General features: G+C 40.0%; 1 protein-coding gene across 4 annotated transcripts in view; it reads right to left on the minus strand.

Moving 5' to 3' along the window:
• MAPRE2 (microtubule associated protein RP/EB family member 2) overlaps positions 1–21,686 on the minus strand; it is a 98,662-nt gene that overhangs the window by 34,423 nt on the left and 42,553 nt on the right. For 3 of the 4 annotated variants that reach the window (XM_021536580.3, XM_021536579.3, XM_021536578.3), the window contains one exon: positions 3,489–3,616. The exons of the other annotated variant lie outside the window; for it this stretch is intronic. In XM_021536580.3, coding sequence (XP_021392255.1) covers positions 3,489–3,609 — 121 coding nt within the window. In that variant the 5' untranslated portion in view covers positions 3,610–3,616. The remainder of the gene's footprint in view (positions 1–3,488; positions 3,617–21,686) is intronic. 4 annotated transcript variants of the gene reach the window in all.

Raw genomic sequence — 21,686 nt, forward strand, 5'->3', positions numbered from 1 at the left:
AGACTGAATTAAGACTCTCCAAGACTGCACCCATCCATAATCTGGCTTTCTTGGCACCTCTCTACCACAGCAGGCATTCAGAAAGCTCAGGGGACACTGCACTTTGCTCGGCCTACTTAGCAGAGACAAAAGCCACATCTAAGACTTCCAAAGAATACAAATACTTTATGACTAAGCCAAGCTCTTCCTTTGCCACTCCTCATCCTAGCAGCTCTATTCCTCTAAGCAGAAATTGAGACACAGGCTGGTAATGCTACAGTATGTGTATTATATCACAGCAATAAGGAAAAGGAGGTCGGATTGCTTTTTCTGTCATTGTAACTACTGTCACATTAAGCTTCAGATATGTTCTGAATAAAGCCTTTAGTAAAGTCAGAATGCCACATTATTCCTTCTTGTTTAAGCTCTGAATGTCATAAATTATTGCTAGGTTGGCTGCAAAATGTGGGGACCCATGAGGTCTCGCAGCCAGGTGCTGAACACAAGCAATATGCCATATCTAGGTTGCTCCTACTTCCTAAAAGTAACTCCTTTGAGCTTTTAATTCAGATATAACATCCTCCCCTGCTTTCCCTCTCCCACATTTTTTGACCCCACATTTAGCTTTTTCTGGCATTTTGATTGCTCCTTATTAACAAAAATGAACAAGAACTGAATAGTCATAAAACAGCGTGACTAAAGTTAATGCTTTTTTCTAAAAAAGAAGAAAATGTCCACACAATTTTACAGTAGATTATAAAAATTCAGTTACAGCAGCTCTGCAGATCCCTGTTAATACTGTGAAATGCTTCATTGCTGTAAAGAGTTTCCTACATATTCCTTCCCTTTAAAGTCCTGGAGAAATGCTCATATTTTATGGAAACAAGCAATAGTCTGCATGAAAGCTGCTAATGGTTCAAGGGACATCAGCCAAGGAATGCCAGAATGAATGAGTTAGACTGACCATTCTCAAACTGCATCCATACCCTGCTTGCTTGCACTCTGTCTGCTAGTTGGTTCACCATTTGTACTACTGTTCCCTTAGTACCTCTCCTGAAAGTTATGCTAGAAATAGACTAAATAAAATATATGCTCATTTAATAATTTTTTTGAGTTTACAGAGTAAATAAACTATATTAAATGCAGAAAGATTTCCACACCTGCTTATCCATCTGTCTTCAACCCCTACACATGGATGCTCTGCACATGAGAAATGGACTGTCTAGTCTCAAATGGGAAGAACCTATTAAGACTAAGATTATTGTGCTCCAGTGTCTGCAAAAATCTATCAGTGTTTAGGTTCATCAGTTCAGAGAGTAAAGTCCTCCAGAACACAGGAAATACTGCACTAGAATACTTCTTTAGATAAGGAGCTACTAAAGCCCCTTCTGGATTATAAAGCACATGAATGTAAAAACAAGAATGTGTAAGCACCAAGTTTGACCACCAAACCAAACGGGGAAATTCAAATTAACAGCCTTCACCCATAAAGACGAGAATGTAGAAGCATCAGGTAGCAAGAATAATCAATACAATCCAGGAAATTCTAAAGGAAGAAAATATTTAATTTTATACAGAATGGAGTAAGAGCTGCAATGAGATGACCCTTTTTCAGGTCTTCCCTTGAGGTGTGCCCCAAAATCCTTTCAATAGGTTACAGAAAAAGTTGTATAAGAAGCTGTGCAATGAAATGGGACAGTGGATTTGTGACAGTTCCCATGCTTTTCCCCTCCTTGCCCCGCCCAGCTAAGTCTCTCTATCTGATCTTCTTGCATAACTTTAACTCATTTTATTCTGCTTAGTCAATATTTTCTTAGATCACTTCTCCCCTATTTCCAGAAAGGGTTTTGGTGAAGTTTTTTACATGTTGGTTTTTTTGGTTGGGTGGTTTTTTTGTGTAAGCCCACACACATTTAACTTGATTGAGAACTCACTTCAAAAGCTTCCTTTCAACTATTTATGAGCATTTAAATAGCTACATAGGAACAAGTCAATAACTTGCCTACTATGCTTCCTGTTTCAAACAATAGCAAACTTGGGGTATTTTTGGATGCAAACATCCATTTCCTTCTATATTTCTATCTCCTTCAGTATGTGCATGCATGTATCTATTTGCATCTATCTATAGCTACTCCCTGTGTGAATTCTGTCTTTATATATACACTGAAATAAAATACTTAGGCTAACTTCTTGACATGTAAATATAACAACAGCTAGAGATAACACTTCAAGTTTAATAACAGTTGAAAAAAAAATATTTCCCACGGTCTATGTCCTCAGTTGCTCAGTTTATATCAGTTGCTTCCATTGATTTTATCCTGCACTTTTTCAACATCATTTTTATGGTTGTTGTGAAAGGCTGTAAGTATGGTATTCTACTTCTGCAGCGGAAAAATTTCTAAATTTTGAAGAATAGGCTATGAGACGATCTGCCTGAAAGGATTACTTGTATCTTTCAGGGAACATCTCTGAGAGAGAAAATTTACCCAGAATGATAGGTAAAATCAAATATATTAATATAGGATGCCATTTATTAATTTCATCTGGACCAAGAAATAGCTCAAATCTGGTCATGTGATTCCTCTTTCATGTGCTTTGAGCCCTGTCATCATAAGATAAGATTATACCTTCATAAAATATTCCCACTATGTTAGTTGTCTGGAAGTAGCAATCTAAGTTAGATCTCCTCCACTACAAACAAACTCCTCCTCCACAGAACATCTTCATATTTAAAAATCAGAGGTGGAAAGCAGGAAGAAATCATTCCTTAGGGGAATATATATTCACAGTAAACCACCAGCCTTTTTCTGTGTAATTTTTAGCCATCATCTAGTTACAGACCCTGTTGTTTAACACCTATCTTCTAGTTGTAACTGTGATTAACTAAAATGTCTGAATTATTAAAACTATTACCCTTTCTTCAGGGCTCATTACCAAATGTACTTACAACAGTAACTCAGATTTAAAGCAAAACAGGCAGACTTTGACAAAGTTCTAAAGCCCTCAGAGCAGCTAAAGCCTCATTTCCTCAAATCCATGTTTTTTCTTCAGCTTTTTCTTGTGCTTTTTTCCTGCAAGTATCAGCAGGGATTTGAGAAACCTCAGGAAGGAAAAGGAGCTGGAGAATTTTGTTCATCTGGGGTGTTGGTTCTCTATTTGTGTCTTTCTCAGTTATGTCCACTCTCTATTTGAAAAGATACCACCCCAGTGGCTTTAAAACACTGAAACTTATCACTGTATTCTTTGCTTCCTTAGCCAACCTTTTTATTACTTCTATGTATCTCCTGCTACATTTGTCCCATTCACCTCTGTCTTTGTTATGCTTTCCCAAGGTACCTTATCTTCCCATGATTAACACAAACTCAAAAATGCTTCCTGTGCACATACATTAGTCTCTTTTTTCAGAGTAACTGGTTTATGTCAAAGTTAAAAGTTATCTATTTTCAACAAATCAGACTTTTAAAGTGGTTTTTAAATAAACATTTATAGAGCATACTGTGCTTTCTTACCTGAACAGAGTTGTTCAACTTTTGTGTAGTTTAAAGCTAATATATCATTAACCCATGCAATGATGTCATGTCTGCTCATAGTCTCCTGGGTTATAGAGGTAGAGTACACGTTGACCGCCATTCCCCAACTAGGAAAAAAAAGAGAGACAAAAATATTTTTTTATATTTTGGTAATTGATTTCTAAATACAATGAATATATACCTCCTGTTCAAAAGAGGGGAAGAAAACTCAAAACCCTCTCTTTATTTTTTGAGAAAGGAGAGGTAATTTTTATTCTTTGATGATATGTAACCTCCTCAATGTTCTCTTGGAACATTTGAACATATTTCTCTGGCTGTAACTGTGAACTCAAAGAACATACAAACCTATGGTACTCTGCTTCATGCCAATAAGGTAGGAAAAAACCCCAGAATCAGACCTAAAGATACACAGACAGGATCAGGGACCCAAGATTTTGTCACTTTGTGCTGCACCAATACAGTGATCTGACATCTGCCAGTTTTTTGCCACTGCAGGATGATCAGGCTCCCTAAACCAACACTTAATTTTAGATAACTTCTAAATGATGAAGTAGCTGTTCTATTACTGATTTCTTACTGGGACAGGGCCCTTTTAGATCATTAACTGAGTTCCTAACAATCACAGAGTGAATATCAAATAATCTCTGTTTCAGTACACCAAAGTCTATCCTGAAAGCAACCGAGATTTGCCCCCTCAGCTGTGTGGTTGGAAAACTGCCGTGGAACCTGATTCTTCTCAAACATTAGGAACATTTCCTCTCAGCTTAAATCCATTTGTTCTTCTGCCAACATTATCCTCCATTCCTAATTGCTTTTTCTTCCCCAGAGTGGATTTCCTAATGCTTTAGAGACAGCACTCAGTGTCTGTCCCAATGCCCAGATAGTCTAGATTAAACAAATCAATGTGAGTCTCTTATATCAAGTCAGACTTTCACTGACTGGTCATGCCAGCAGTTCTTCTTGAACAGACAGTTTCAAACAGTGTTCAGATAACATTTCACTGAGACCTTGGTAAATGGCACTTTGTGCTTGAAGTTTTCACATCTACATCATCTTATATAAATTCTTCTAGTTAGCAAAGGTCCCTCCCTGGAAGCTGGCAATTCATAGTAGCTTTTATCATCTTCCCAGGTACACAGACCAGAAACACATCCTACTGAACTTTGCTCCCTGTTATCCTACCCTAATCACATCTTTCTGTTGCAAGATGTTGCAAAGAGAAAACATGAGTATGCTCAAATTTATCTCATCAGCAGTTTCAAAGAGCAGAATCAAGTTCATGGAGAGAGTAAGTGATGTTCCCATGAGTAATGGACTTCAGAAAGTCCACTCAAAGCAATCCAAGTATGAAGTGTCTCAGAAATGACCAAAGAGTCAAAGCTGAACAATTATTCTTGGTTTGTTGGGGACTGCACACCTTTGTCTCTTGTGGCAATCTGTAGCTAACACTTTTCTGTCTAGCTTTGGCCCCACTCCTGCCATCTCAGCTTTGGAGCTCAACTTTCCCAGTCAGTGCAAGAGAGCAGGATCTCCTGTGTAGGATCTGAGGTCTTCATGAACTATTTCCATTGAGAATTTGCAGTGATTTAACCTTTTGAAGCTTGATGGACAAATTTACAGGGAACACAAAGACTGCAGATTAACTCCACCCATAGTTACATGTACTAACTTGGTGGGGCAACCTAGGTAAAATGGGAAATGGCAAAAACCTATCAGCACAAAACTTGACTTGGTAACATGTAAGTGTATAAGTACATAACACAGATAATACATTTAAACACAAGATTAAGAAGTTCGTAACACTTTCTAGGAAACAAATCTCACAAACAGAAGGTTGTTCAAGTTGTTCCCATTACAATGCAAGACATAAGATCCTCAAATTTGCTTTATGAGGAATTAAAGATAAAAAGTGAGAGAAAATAGAGCCAAAAAATTCATGCTCCGATAGTCAGGCAACCACTGGCAAAAATTCATTCAGAACCAGGCTGCCTCCCTATCCACTCTGTACAGGCAGATCTGGAGCATGGAAGGAATCAGCCTGTGCTCAGTCTGCTCCGTTCTTCCCGCAGGCTCACATGCAGCACAGCCAGTTGTGTGAACACAGCCCTGTATTCACTGTAAGAATTAGGAAAGGTCGCTTTCTTGGCATGCACTAAGTGCTTGGACTGAATCAAGCGCTAGGAACAAAGTTTTACAAACAGGGAGTGCCCTTTTACTCTTAAAACTGTACCATAATGGCTAACCATAAAAGCTTAGCTTCAACATCAGGATGGAAGGCACTGAGCAGGCAAACAACCCCTTTGATACTAATGGCATCTGAAGTTTGAAACACATGGGTTTTATTATTTTTAGCTTTTTTATGTAGATAAAAAACTAACAGAAAGGTAGTAGTACCACTATCACCATTAAACTAACATGTTAAATATTGTATGTAAGATCCTTTGAAATAACAGCTTAATAATGAATTTAATATTCACTTAGAATTAATAGTGAGCTTAATAACAAATTGGCAGTTCAATATAGAGGAGTCCACTGAATTCTATAGCAACTAAAGCCATTTAGATGAGAATATTTGAAACAAAGCTACTCTGATCTGTAATTGCCACTACTTCAAGAACATTTTAATTGGCCTCTGAGGCCAGGTAGAGCTCAGAAAAACCATCATCTACCACCAGTGAAAAGGGAAAGTTCCTTTGCTAAAAAGATCAAGAAAACACACACACAGAGAAAGGAAGCAGAACTTCCTGCATCACCTTTTTCCACAAAGAACTGCAAAGAGAAATACCCATCCTTCTGCAACCCACAGGGAAGCAAACAACTTCCTCTGCTGCATCGCATGGGGTGGGGAATTCTACTGCAGGAAACTGTGAGTAAATGAATAACCTTGAGTTTTACAATGCGACCCCAAAGGATACCTGTAATACAATTTATGCTGCATCTGTGAATTAATTATTATGGTCTAAGGGTCAAACAAAAGTTCAGACTATTTATTAGAGACGAGTTCAAGCTATTAGAGACAATAGCTTCAGATTTGTACACAAGTATGCACAAGCGTGAATGAGTACTATTGTAAGCAAAGGCAAAATGAATCAGAATTTCTGTGAAAAAACCCGATAACATGCCACTGCAATTCATTCTTAAGTGTTTTTGTGACATATATGTGAATATTCCACAGCTGCTTCTATTAAAAAAGTTCACCCTGTCTTTGCATCTCTTTTTTCCCGATCTCCTACTGGCTATGTTCTAAATAAACTCAGCTGGAAAAAGTTTCCTTTACAGTAAGCATGTTCTAATTTGGTGCTCAGATACACACATATCCTGTTTGCCACACAGAGAGATCTTAAACAAAACAAAAAAGGCAAAAAAAAAAAAAAAAAAAAAAAGAACAAGCAGGTGTAGGTAGTGCAGCTACCATGCTCAGCAACAGTCAAGAACCTCTGTCCTCAACATCTACAGCTGGGCCAGGGTTTTCTGCAGGACTGAGTTCCCAAAGTGCTGAAGTACTTTGAAAACTGTGATCAATCTTCAAAACACATTAATAAACATGTAAGCTGATGCAAGAGAACAGCTGGACAGGTGCAAACACACAGGTCATACTCTGAACAGCCGAGTAGCTAACAACTTGATTTTATGTTGTAATACACTACTTCTTTCCAATAACATTATTTACATTTTCAGCTTGTTAGGCTTTCACTTGTTTACACTGAAGGCTCTGAATCATAAGATTGCAATGAGGCTTACACAAGCCCAGTATCTACCTGGTATCTTCAGAATTCCATAGAGGTGCCTTGTGATTCTATAGCAACTGAAAGCAGACTGAAGATAGCACATCATACCTCCCACTTCAGGAGGCACAGGGGGACATTAAAAACCTCTGGCTGTTATGGAACTGCCTAAGCACAGGGGATTCTCCCTTGTTTTACTTCAAGCCTGAGGAAACTCTTCAATATTAGTCTAGGCCATTTCAGAAAAACACTTTACACATGCACAGCTACACACCACAGACATGAGTTCGGAGGATTAGGCAGGTGTAGAAAATCATGTACATGCTAAAGCAGTTTCCCCAGTTAGAGATATACTGGTTCAGCATGCCTGTTGGTAAACATTATATTCAAAAGTCTATTAATTTTTTAAGGCATTATATACAGCATTGAACTCTGAGATACTGGATTCTTTCCACTACTCTTGCTACAGATAACTGCAGCTGTTACAAGGTATTATCCAGCTGTTCTTAAGGACAGTTTTGCAAGAGGCATATTTACTTTTTTTCCCCAGGGATAAACTAACAGTTGTTGACAGCAGAAGCTGTATCACAACAAACCAGTAATAATGACAAGGCTGGAAGGATTACAGCAGTGAATCTATTTGTAGTGTAAAACCTCACCACACTTGCCATCACCTCTGAACCTGCAAGGCCTTCACATTTTCACAGAATAGGCAAGGTTGGAAGGGACCACAGCAGTCCAACCTCCCTGCCCAAGCAGGGCCACCTAGAGCACATTACTCAGTATTGTGTCCAGATGGCTTTTGATTATCTCCAGAGAAGGAGAGTCTACAACTTCTTTGGGGAACCTGTTTCAGTGCTCACTCACCCTTACAGTAAAGGATTTCTTCCTTGTGTTCAGGTGGAACCTCCTGTGTTCCAGTTTCTGCCCAGTGCCTCCCATTTAGTACAGACATATATGTATTAAATAGTAGTACAAAGAGACAAACAGACACTAAGTTTTAAAATGCAGCGGAAAGTCTGTGTGACAGTACAGAGGAATCTTCTGGAACCTGGCACCTGATAAGATACTGCCAATAATCAAAAGATCTCACACCAAAAACTACTAAAGCAGGAAATAGCAGCAGAAAGGCTAAGATGAAGCTGAATGAGACTGCTGCAGCTGCTGGTAAAAAAAGGCTTTCTAGATGAAAGCTACTGCAAAAACAAAGAAATCCCTGAAGGAAGAAACCTGCCAGACACAGTGGATAACTCCCTGTACAAGGAAAACTCATTCTTTTATACCATCCTGAAATGACAACTGATTTGCAGCTGGACATTGCCTGTTTCTTTAACACTCCCTGCACACAGCTGTGGTCACAGTCATTAGAGACCAGTTGTGCTCAAGGTTGTCTTTACAGAAAGGAGTCCTGCAGACAGAAAATCAACACAAAAAACTCCTGTGCAGTGCTGACAACACTGTTCTTACTCTCCTCTTTTGACTTATGCTGTACTTCTGCAGCAAATACCGTGGCATCAGAGTGCTGCAACTGCAGTAATATTTGCAGCAAGCAACACAAAGGCTCTATCTAGCCAGAAACTGAATCAGAGACAAGATTAATCACAATGAGGCACTGCCATGGGAAAAAAAAAATCCTGTGATAATAATACTGTAAGAAAATAATGTATTTAAATGCTGAACATCAAATATCTTTTATACTGTTCCTATATTACTAAATAGCCCTGAAATGTTAAAAATATTTTTATTTTCTGTATAGCTCACTCACTTCTGAATGCCATTTTACATTTACCACATGGATCTGACTTGACCTAAAATGATTTGTGAAGTACTCCACAGAATCTAGATGAAACTGAAGAAATCCATGTACATTTTATGGCTTGAATATTGCTGGATTATCATTGAACACAGCCAGCTGTGTATTTTCTATTGTTTTCATTGAAATTCCCTGTTTAAATGCAAGTGGAATTAAAGTAATAGAGATGCACTCTGATTGGATTAGGGAATTTTTTTCCTTTTAAATTAGAGGCTTCCTGCCAATGCTGGGATGTTCTGACCTACTTAAATGTTTATGATGAGCCTAAAGTACTGCTTTAGACTCAAATCTGAGTACCTTTAATAAAGGCTCCTGGTAATTCTGGTTTGTGCCACATATGGCTTTCAAAACTTACCACCCCCCCCAAAAAAATTATCTGAGAGGCAGAAAAATACTGATTCTTTTTCAGATATTTAGTTTCCTCAAATGTGAAAAACACAACCAGAAGTATTCCAATAATGCGCACAACTTGAGCCAAACCCTCTGATATGGCCTAATAACTAGCAATGCATTACACTGTATACTGCATAGCTTTTAGAAATAGTTAGGAATTTATTCACTAACCAGTTATTAAACTGAGGTAGCTCACAAAAATTAAAATAACAGTTTCAAATTCCAGGACAATTATTTAGTTCTTTGAAGATTTCAGGGCACCTAAAGGTCTGCCTGAGAAGGACAAACCACATTCACTGACTCGCATCTGCCAGCCATATTTGCATTCACTTGAATCTGCCAGTTGTATTTCCATATCATAAGACTTTATTTCTCCAGCTACATTCTCACTCCTGCTGCCACTGAAACTGTGGCAATGAAACAGCAACGTCATGTCTCTAGAGTAACAAAATTCCTTTTTTTTCAGGCTTCACCTTTGCCATCACAAGTACAATGCAACAGTAACACCCAACTACATATCTTCATTATGGCTGAAAGTATTTGCATGCTCTGAAAGGTTCCTCATCAATCTCTATGAGGAAACAAATGTTAATTAAAAAAAAAACAAAACAACACATTCTTGACAAGGGACAGAGGTTCAAGAAAGGCAGACATCAATAGCTTACACAAAATGGAAGCAATTTAGAGCCTCTGGCCACTCCATTTCCACACAGGTAATTCACTCTGGTTAGAAATGAACCACAGCAGTGCACAGCACTCTCAAACCACACCTTAGAGCAGTTGAACAAAGCAATAGTAATGTTTTCTGCTGAACAGACAGGCACTATTTAGCATGGTGTAAGGACACAAAAATTTCAGTATAAAAAGAATGTGTCTACAAATTAAGAAGGCATTTTATTAATGATAAACAAGAAATCTTTGAAGTAGGCTGAATGAGAGAAACCTAACCATGGCAAGGCTGCAATGCTAAAAAACTTCGCTGTCTTTACTTACAGTTATTACCCTCCCCCTGCCAAGGCTTTCAACTCTAAGATCTTAAGCTTGAATCGCTGCTCTGATGCCCTGAAGTAAGATATTCAGCCTGTCAAATTTTCACAACAGACGCTGGCAACTAGTCTACCTTTCACAACAAGGGGATTGTGAAGGGGGGAAAAAGAAGTTGATTCAAAGGAAAGTAATTCTCAGACTTATACAATAAACTCAAGTCAGTTAGAAAAACACCTACATTTTAGAAAACCGAAGATGTCTATGACAATTTTGTAACTAGAAAACCACTAGAAAGCCGATAAGTAAACCAACATTTAATCTTCTATTAAACAAAGTCTCAATTCATCCAGACACTAGCAGGAATTTCAATTCTCCTTTTTCTCATTTTTCTCCTTTTTTTTACCCTTATGGATAATAACAGATTACCAAGCAAACATGCAGACATTGCTAAAGGATTTCCAAGAGATTAAAAACATGCCATAAAGCAAGGTAACATCACTGAAGATGTGAATCTGACCGCTGAAGAAAGGATGCCTTGAGAGGCAGCCCATGCAAGCAAACCTCCATTCCTAGCCTAAGTACTAAGTAAAAATAACAGGGGAACCTCTTATTATTTTGCTCTGAAGAGTTGATGGATGAATAGTTTCACTTTCAGAGAGGAGATTTCTTCAGCAAATGCAGACTTAGGGGGAAATGAAGACAGCAGTGGAGGAGAGCTTGTCCCCAAATCCACTGGCCCCACGTGAGTTCCAGGCAAAACACGGCGGACACAGCCACCCACCTAAGCAGCCACCTGCCTCTACACCAGGGAACACCGGCCCGTGGTTAGGAAGGGCTAAGGACAAGCAGAAGCCCTGATTGAGATCAGGCAGCAGCGCTGAGCTCTGGGATCGCAGGGCACCGAGGCACGGTGTCAGAGGCAGAGCGCAGCAGCCCCGCTGCAGCCCGGCAGCAGCTCTGGCACCCGGCTGCTCCCGGCTCCTGCCATTTCCGCCTTTTAAGTCCAGAAAACGCTGCGGGCAGGGTTGGAAGTTTCAGCAGGGATGAGATCCAACTAGAGACAGATGAAGTCACCAAATGAATTTAGTTTTGACCTATCCGGGGTTTCGCTGCCCCCCTCCTTCTCCTCCTCCTCCTCCTCTCGGGCATGTATACATTCCGAGGTGAAAGGCTAAAGTAACACGCTGATTTACTCCAAGCATAACCTAATGGCAAATGGGATTTTGTAATAGTATACAGCCCTCCTGACGAGGGGCCTGAGCAGCCTCCAAGCGCCTCACAAGCCTGCAGAGCCAGGCAAGAGAGGCAGTGAGTCAGCAGGAGAGATGCACTGAACATCCACGGGTTTCAGAAGAGGACAAGGCTGGGAAAAAGGGAAAACAGGAGGATTCAACAAGGGGAAATGCAATGCCTTTCTCCTAACACATAGCTGCTGTTTTCTAACAAGAAACTGCAGTACAATTTAAAAACCCTGGCTGTCCAAGGCAGGCAAAGCTAAGAAGCAGAGCACTCCCATGGGAAGTCTCTTGCACCTAAGCTAAGGAGGGACTGCAGTACAGCTTTCACACTCACAAATGATGTACTATGATACAGAGCACAGGGATTTGATCATGCATCAACTCTTCTCTCTCTTACATTAAAAACCAGTGTAGCTATGCACTGATTTATGCAATGCAACATTTATTCTAACATGAATATACATATATGTTAGAATCACAGAATATCATTTGCTGGAAGGTGCCCACCAAGGATCATTGAGTCCAACTCTCTGTTCTTGCTGGAAATGAGGCCTTTTTAAAGTGGCCTTCTAAGGCCACCTTCACTTTAAAGGTTCCTGGAGTGATACCAAGTAAGGGACAAGAAACAGCACAGCAACCATTCATGCAACCATCCTATAACCTCTGGGCAAAAGTGCCGGAGCACGGAGTGCACGACAGAGCTGCTGAGGTATCAGCCAGGCTGACAGCTCCACTCCATCCTTGAACAAGTCATCCTGGCAGGAAGGTGACAACACTGATCAGGGGTATAAGACAACATTTATTTTAAGCCCTGAAGCTATAAACAAGCATGTGACAACAGATGAAGCAACAGGCAACCATGCTAGCTGCTTTCACTAGTGCATCACTCTCTAAAACACGCCTGTGTATTTTTGTAATGAAAATATTAAGCTTTAGTATGGTTGCCCAGGCTTCCCACTGCTATCACAGCTCTGCTGCCATTTGGGGGAAAGGAGAAGCACCAGGCTTTCTGCTGGGAATGCAGGACCAAGCTCCAGACAACACCTCTGACATGAACCAGCTGAAAGCTCCCTGCCAGCACTGCCTCTGCAGACCACTGCACCAACACACTGCAGAGCATTTTAGTAGGCTCTGAGGCCAACCTCTCTCCCTCTTCCCCTCAACCACTGCTGAAAGCTAGACTAAAAATAATAATGATGACAATAATAAATCTTGGAGTTCTGACATCTCCAATGCTGTTGATATAGACCCAAATAAATAACCCTGTCACTGGCTTATTACAAACTCCCTACTCCCTACAAACAATTTCTAATATTATACAGACTGCAAGTGTTAAGACTACCAGCCACACACTTAAATTTGGTTTTGGATACCAAAGTAACTTGACCTCTTCCCTTGTTCTCATGAGTTAACACTATAACAGACAAAGAAGCACTTAAAGAAGCTCTTAAATTATTCTGGTGCCCAGCATACTACTGGTAAGTGACATATCTTAAGAATTAATCCTACCAAGTACTATCTAGAACAGAGTTGAACTTCTAAGTGCAACTGCTTAGCTGCTAGATTAATTTTAGAGCAACTAAAACTAGAATTCACTAATCCTTCATGAAGTAAATTGCCCTGTAGGAACATTCTAGCTCAGCCATCTGTGATTTATGTAAAATATTACTCTTGCTGTGTGCCAGTAACCACAGACTGATTTTACCATTGTTGCAGTACCAACATAATTGGTGTCTACCAGCATCAAGTAAAGCTTCACCAAAATTTCTTTTTTCAACCATGTTGGTCCTTGAAGATCCGTGAAACTGCAACTTTTGGACAGATTTTAACTTTTAACATCTTCTGCCTATCTAAAGGGGGAAATCCCCAAAGCTTTGTTTTCTAAATAATGTTCGTTAGAAGGTGCTTACTGCTTTGATGCAACTATGATTGTAGAAACTGAATTACTCACAACACTCTTTATCTACAAGCCCCAGTAAAGCCTTGCACCTTAAGCTAAGAGAAGCATAGATGTACTGTTTAATAGGATTTGGTCTCCTTTCATGGAATATCTTGAGGTTAATTCCTAAAGTGTATTGCTTCCAGCTGGCAAACAGTGACACTACCAAGTTCAACTCTCACAATAAACAAGAAAGAAAAAAGTTTATTGCTTGAATCAACTTCAACTAGATGTAAGTGCAGTCACAAAGGTAATCTGGGTTGCACTGTGAATATTTAGCTCCTTCAACCCTCTCAGTGTCGCTGCAGGCCATGCGACAAGACAGTTCTGCACCACTCACTGTAAAAGCACACCAAACTAAGCAGATATCTGACACAGTTTAAGAAGTGTGTTCACAGTTAAAACATTTTCTGCAGATTAAATTCATCAATAATGCTAATATTTTCTGTGTGAAAAAAAAAAAAGCTACAGTCCCTTAAAAGCAGAGCAAGCAATTTATTCACTGTTAATTTCAAGACAATCTTTGGTTACAATGTACACAATTAATTTTATGATACAGCAAAACTATGCCTTTGCTCTGTTCTGTCTCTATAAACTTTTGATCATCCCTGGGTACTAAACTGCAGAAGTTGCTCTCAGTGATTCAGAGAACACAATATGAAATTATATTAATATGAATTAATGTAGTGTTGCAACAGCAATATAGCCTTCACAAGAATTACACTAGAAAATGTTTGATATTGATGAAGTCATACTGAGACTGCATACATGTATTTTTCTTTTCCATTTGAAACCTTTGATGATAAGGCTGATTTCCCTGGAAGTACAAAAGTTGTTTACACATGATATTCCTTTCATTTTTAAAGGATGTGATTTTATTTTGTTTTTTAAGTCATGAGCTGTTGATGTTTATTAGAGCTACAGAATGGGATCATAAACTGACTTGACTAGGCAGGGCACTCCAGGGAGATCTGCTCCAGCCTCCCAGTCACTGAAGAAACAGCAAGAGAAGGCTGCCAATGATCCCATTTGTCTCAGTTTCAAGTCCCTCCAAGGACAGATATTCCACAACCCCTTTCGGTAGTGTTTGACCATCCTTGCTGTGTAAACAGTTCTCCCAGTATCCAAAGTACTTTTTACAGCTGCAGATGCTGACAGCCATTGCCTCTCATCCTTTCTCTTTCTTCGGAAAAGAATCTGGCTCCCATCTTCTTTACACACAGTCTCCCACTAGATAGATAGGACCACAATGAGATCATCTCCTCTCCTGAGCTGGCTCCTATCCAGACTGGCCAAACACAGGTGACAAGCTCCAGCCCCCTGCCCATCCTGGTGTCCTTCTGCCACACTCACTTCAGTATGTCATCGTCTCTCTCAAAGTGGAGAGGCCAAATCCAGACACAGTATGTGAGATGTAGTCTCAGAAGCACCAGAGGGGAAGAATCACTTCCCCAGAGCTGCTGGCTACATGCCTGCCAATGCAGCCCAGCATGGGCTTGGCCTTCTTCCCTGCAAGAGCACGCTGCTGACTCATGTTCACCTTGTCCACCAGCACCACCAGGTCTATACTGTGTAACCCTTCAGGAACAACTAGGGGGTGTGCATAGTGTGGTAGTGGAAAAAAACACCTCACCATATTAAAAATAGAGCTGCTTGTGAGACAAGGCAGTTCTACAGCACCCCTGTGGAACTCATTTGACGCTTGGGAACCATGGATTGAAAATGTGCACTAGAGAGCCAAACCTCTGCAGGCAGAAATATGCAGAATAACAAAATGGTTTGGGTTGGAAGGGACCTGAATGATCACATAGTTCTAACCCTGCTGCTTTGGGCAGCAACACCTTCCATTAGACCAGGCTGCTCAAAGCCCAATGCAATCTGGTCCTGAACATTTTCAGAAATGGGGCATCCAAACTTCTCTGAGCAACATGTTTCAGTGTCTCAGCACCCCACAGTAAAGAATTTATTCTTAATACCTAATCTAAACATACTCCCAGTTTGAAGCAAATGCCTCTTGTCTTACGACCTCATAACTTTGTGAAAAGTCCCTCTCCAGCTCTCTTGCAAGCCCTCTTTAGGTACTGGAAAGTTGTTCTAAAATCTCCCCAGAGCCTTCTCTTCTCCAGGCTGAGTAACCCCAGGTGTCTGTCTGTCTTCATCACAGCTATATTAAAGAAAGTAAAAAAATAAAAAAATAATATTTCTTATGCCTCTTTGAATCTGACAACTAGCACAACATGATTGTGTTGACTGAAAACAGTGTATTTAGACCCTGATGTAGAATCTACAGCATGTATAACTTTGAAACATTATTATGGGCAAGCAGCAATATGGACCCCAAAAAATTCAATTCAATAAAATGTAACAAGGACCATTCTGCATAACAAGGTTTCCAATAGAATGACTAATTACAACTGAATGCTGTCCTTTTGGGAAAATGTATCCCTTCTATCCAACCAATTACCACTGCCTCCTTGTTCTCAGCACTCCCACACACCATGGTCTTTCTGTATACATAAGCTCCTGTGGGACTTTCATATCACTGCATTATGTGTTCACTTCCATACAAACAATTACTCATAGATTCTATAGTTATTTTAACAAGCTATGATTTGTGTAACACTGAATCCGTAAGTAAAACAAATGAGTATTCTACTTCAAATATTTCAGTGCTTCCTATTCATGATATTACTGGACAAGCTCCACAGAGATTAACCTTAGGAAGTGAAGCATAACAACTGTGTAAGATTTGCCGAAAATGAATTTTCACTCCCCCCAAATTGTTTAATACATACTGCCAGCAAGCCCTTCTGAGCATCAACACTGCATTCCAGAATGACAGGAAAGAATTTGCATTCATGTACATCTCTGAATAATTACAGCTGCTTGGGTAGGAAATCTTTATGGAACTAAGGAACCCTGCTGTAGGGGGGAAAATTCACTTGAGTTGCTCCTAAAAGATAAAACTGAAGTGCACAGATCTCAGCTACGGGTTCCACAGAGATCTCTCTCTGGGCTCCAAATTGCCAAGAAACATAATATTGAAAATTAAGCCTCTGAAAGAATACAATGCAAGGTGGTCATACACAAGGCCAGAAGATCAACAGTACAACCTGCATGGCATATTTCTCTCCAGGCAGAATGATTTGGCACAGTTATAGGATTTCCTACGGAAACTACATCCTTAAGTCTCGATTCACTGATGAATGTTTACACTTCCTGTTTGGATAGCATAGCAAAAAACCAGATTCAATACAAAAACACCCTTCACTAATCATGGGGCCCTATGAGAAACAAGAAATTATTATAGAGTGGCTAAACTGAGGCATTTAATGGGTGTGCTTCCAGTATACAGAACCTTCTCTACAAAATATTTGATAACTTAGCATACCACTAGAAAACTAGACAAACTTCTCTCAAAATATCACAGGCAATATTTTAATCTTGAATTAAATATTTAATAGCACGAAACAGTAGAATTGTGCTAAAAAAAAGAGAAAACAACACTATTTTTAAACCCCGAGAGTTAAATGTATGTTTAGTAAACTTCTATAGCTGATATTCCCTTTCTCCTCCCACCTAATTGTAATGAAAGAAACGAAGAAGATGCTTTATCAGTGAGTCAGGCAGCAGAGATCTGAGCAAGATCCAAACAGCTACGCAGCGCGCAGCTAACACCATCCACAGAAGAAACACGGATGTTTTCCATTTACATTCCCCAGCACTGATCCTGGGAGCGAGCGATCAGTGCTGCTAGCTGGAGGCCAGGATTCAGGGAGCAAGGAGGATGCAAGCAGCCAAACGCTGTCCCGGAGCAGCGCGAGCCTCGCTGCTGCTGCCACCGCGCCACGGCCTTCATGCCATCCCACTCAGTGGCTGGTGTGATTGAGAACAGATGTGGCGAGACCACTCGTTTTCAATTATCAAACAAAGGCTGAAAGTTGCACTCCCAAAATGAAAAGCTGGCACACTGTTTATCTGCTTCCTTAGCAAGCCTTTGCTATAATTAGCTTTGGGCATGAGGAAGGAGAAGAGACTGTCAAATTAAAGTAACTTCTCCACTAAACCCCAAAACCTCTGAAGATATTTTTAGAGAGTCACACATTCAAAACGCCAAGGCTTGAAATGTAGACCTACCACGCATTTTCTTTTCTTAGCGGCTCACAAAACAAATTTTATATCACAAAAGGTTCGTCCAGGTATGGCCCCTGGAAGAATGTTCCTGTGGTCCAGATGAGGTAACTGCAAATGAGCCAAAGAAATACCTTTAATCAATGTCTCTTGCTCCACCTCCAAACCACCTTTCTTTCACAATGCAGCATATTTTCCAGTGCCTGTTTTCTAGGAAGACTAGATTGAAGACACAAGGCAGAAGCCAAAATGTCTGTTTCTGAAAGTGCCAGCATCAGGTTCAGCATCTTGCGTGTCCTAAAGTTGCTCCTTTTTCTATTAATATGCCAAAAAAACATTGCTGTTGCTATGCAGCTCAACAAGGTAGTTAAAGAAACCCCACATCACACAACAAAAACCAGAATGCAGCCTCCCACCTACAGGATGTTTCTGAAACCCACGGAGGATGGGTGCAAATTAGGCGTTCTCAGACCTTCATGGTGAAAGCACTTGGGTGTAAGCTGAGAAGTTTGTACTCTCTGAAAATTACCTCAATGCCCTTAACTGGGCTGTATGTGGAGTGTTTTCTTCCCTCTCTCCCCAGTCCCCAAAATGCTATCTCCCTCTTAGCCCCTGATTTAAACAAATACCTCCAGTCCCCAAAACACTATGAAGGTATTATTTCCTTCAAGGAAAACCTAAATCCAGGTCAACAGAGATATCCCAATAATGTTGAGATATCCCAACAATCTAAGTTTCAAACTACTGATGCAGTATCAAGCAGTGTCAGAGTCTCCTAACCCTCAGAAGCTTTTACATGCACTCACATGTGATTCCCAGTTATCTTCAGACAGCTGCCCCCTTGCTTTCTGAGAGCTGGGTCTGCCCAGCAGAAGATTGTCACCAAAACAGCTCTCTCTAGGCAGAGTACTCCCTAAGCAGAAAACAAGATTAAAGAACAGCAGTGGCAGCAGTAGGAAGACAGCATTATGAAAGTGAAAGAAGAGAAAATAGAGGGTACCTAAGCTAACAGGAACCAAGGAAAGATTTCTGCCATTAAAGGCTCCTCCTTAATGCTGGCTAGTAAGCTGCTGGCTCTAAGTCATCAGGATGGTCTTCTCCCGGATAGTAACTACTTTGTTGCAATCCAGATGCTTGGCAGACAAGAGGGTTATCTCAACTACAGCTTTTAGAAAAGCGCAGGCCAAATTTATGGGGTGTTATTTATGTTAGTTTGTTGATGATTTTTTAAACATTTGTTATTGACTTTTTCCTGCTTTCAATGAGATCTAGGGTGAAATTGTCATAATCTGCAATAAAACTGTTAGATCAAGAGCAAATGCCTCTGAAAATATTCACTCACTAATATATTTAATAGCATTTGCTTTGGCTGGTGTTTACAGTTTCAGAAGCCACGCCTATCAATCCTGTGAGAAGGCAACTCGCTGCTTTTACTCTGTTACATCTTCCCCGTTCTCAAGCTTGGGCCTTTATATATTCATTTTATCGACACAAATGGTCTTTTTTACTTCAGTGTAATTACCTGCTTCCCACATTCAGTGGAGTCTAATTTTAGAGCAAGAAATTCCTTCTGCCCAGAGTAAGGCAAAGCCATAGGTCCCCCTTTGAACACTGAATAAAGCCAGACGTGTGGAAGGCAGAGCCACCAGAGCCAGGGGCAGCTCCTGCCGAGGGAAGGATGCTCTCTGCTGCCCAGGGCCAGCCTGCATCCGGCAATTCACTGCGAGTTCAGAAGACAAAGACCAAAACAGATTTCGCTGTAATGTAAATCTGGACTTTCAGCATGGAAGTTATCAGCTCATAGTGCTGTAAAAGGCAGACAGATATGCTCTGTAACACCCCACAATTTATTCCAGCAGTGGGAGAGGAAATCACCACTGCTTTCTAGCTTTCATTATTATGCACAGCACCATCACTTGTCTGCTTACACAATGATTTCTAGAATGAAGACCACACTTAGGAAAAACAAATATTTAAAACAGATAACATTAGAAAGGTAGACATTCATAGATAAAAACTAAAACAGAAATACTCTTTCCTTTTAGCCTAGTGATTTCAAGAAAAATAATCAGGAAGTCAGCCTCTTCTCCTCTGCTTCATGCAAGTTCTGGGTATAAAACTAAATATAGCCAAGGAATGAAGGACCAGAAAATCATTTTTCTAGCAACACACAGAGACAAAGCGGAAGTTAAGAACAGTACCCTGCAAAGGGAGGTACAACAGCCAGTCTCTTTAGGACCAGGATGGTTTAGAATAAGTATGCCATTTGAACCTAGAAGTATTCACTCTTAATACTTCAGCTTTTAAAAATATGATGAGCTGATCAACCACACAAGATACCTGTAGTCTGGCAAAAAAAGCACTGCAAACAAGTCTTATTTAAAAAAAAATATCCACACAACTGTTGATTTTGTTTCTCATTGAATTTTTTCAGCCATCTTTGAACGCAGAATTAAAACTATCATTAAATGTGATGCCGCTCTCAGAAATTACCCCAAGTCTACTTGAGCCAACAAAAAGACACCTCAGTACCTAATTTTAAACAGTCTCCTGTTATGAAGCAAAAGAAACAGCATTTCACTTGAGCAATACAGATTGATTACAGTTATTAACTCTGAAAGGTAACATCACCCTGTGACTAAATTTTATGCCAAAGTGCCTGGTTTCCATTTACCAGCTAAGTAAAGCTGGATGAGAAACTTAACACCTTGGGCCTGTATGTCCCAGTCTGCAAAATATAATATGTCCTTTGGAAGACATGGGAAAACTATTTGTGGCTTTGCATACAGAGCACATGGCTGGGACTCATGGTGTAAACTCAATTCCCTGCTGCATCCTCAACTCCATGGATAACTTACAGCAGCTCCTTCCATGTCAGCTTCCTAGTCTGTAAAATGGTGCAACCTGCAGCTGTTTTTAAATATGTTTCAGGATTTGGACATCAAATCTTTGGTAAAACCTGGTATTAAAAATAACAAAGGAGTTTTTTAGGTCTGAGAATATCTAACCTGATGAACACAAATTTTCTGATCAGTAAAGACTACTTCTGTTTTAAAATATCTATGGAACAGAACATGTTAAAACTTGTAAAATGAGAAGGCATTTCTGTTACTACAGGAGAGAAGGATGGAAAGGCAAATACTGAACCTCTATACACATGGTAGATGCCGGTTAACTTAGGAGCAAAGATGCAGGACGCAGAAGTGTTTTAGCTTTGTACAACTGCTCATCTGCTGTTAAGCTCCAGGGTGTGTTTAATGACATATTTATTCCATATTCCTAGATGGAAGAAGCCAGCCCAACAATCAGAAGCATAGCAACTTGATGTGTCATATGGTGAGGTCCTACAAGCTGCTCCAGAAGTCTGGAATGGCACTGACAGTCCAGTGTGGCAGCAGGCACTAAAGTGATGGAATTCATCTGTTGTACCCTGTGATCTCCTCCTGCCACTCACACTGAACAAGAACTGAACTTGCCTAGCTACTAAAGATTGTCATGGAAGTTATAAGCCATTTTTTCCCAGTATCAAGAAGTTTCACCGAAGTTTTCATGTATTTTCCGTAACATTTCCCTTCTGTTGTGCTTGACATTTACTTCCTAAAGGACTTCAGCTACAGCTGGAAGCGAGTATCATTCTCCCTTTCTCCCAGAGAAAGGAAGAAACCAGCAGATATGGGATTTATGACTCTGCAGAACATGGCAAGTTTCCAAAGGGAAAAGAAACAACCTAAATAGATATTCCTCAGTAGACATTTTTATTTGTGGATTAAAGGTTTATTATGAAATATACTGAACTGGATTACTTATTTACTGCTCAAAAATAACAAGCAATGCTAGCATCAGCACTTCTGTATTACTTTATATTGCTCTAGAAAGGGATACAAATGGATAAAAATCTCTAAAAGACTACAGGGTACTTCTCTGGACGAAAGGCTATTCAGATGCAGAGTA

The sequence above is a fragment of the Lonchura striata genome, chromosome 1, assembly GCF_046129695.1.
Source record: "Lonchura striata isolate bLonStr1 chromosome 1, bLonStr1.mat, whole genome shotgun sequence".
Lineage (NCBI taxonomy): Eukaryota > Metazoa > Chordata > Aves > Passeriformes > Estrildidae > Lonchura > Lonchura striata.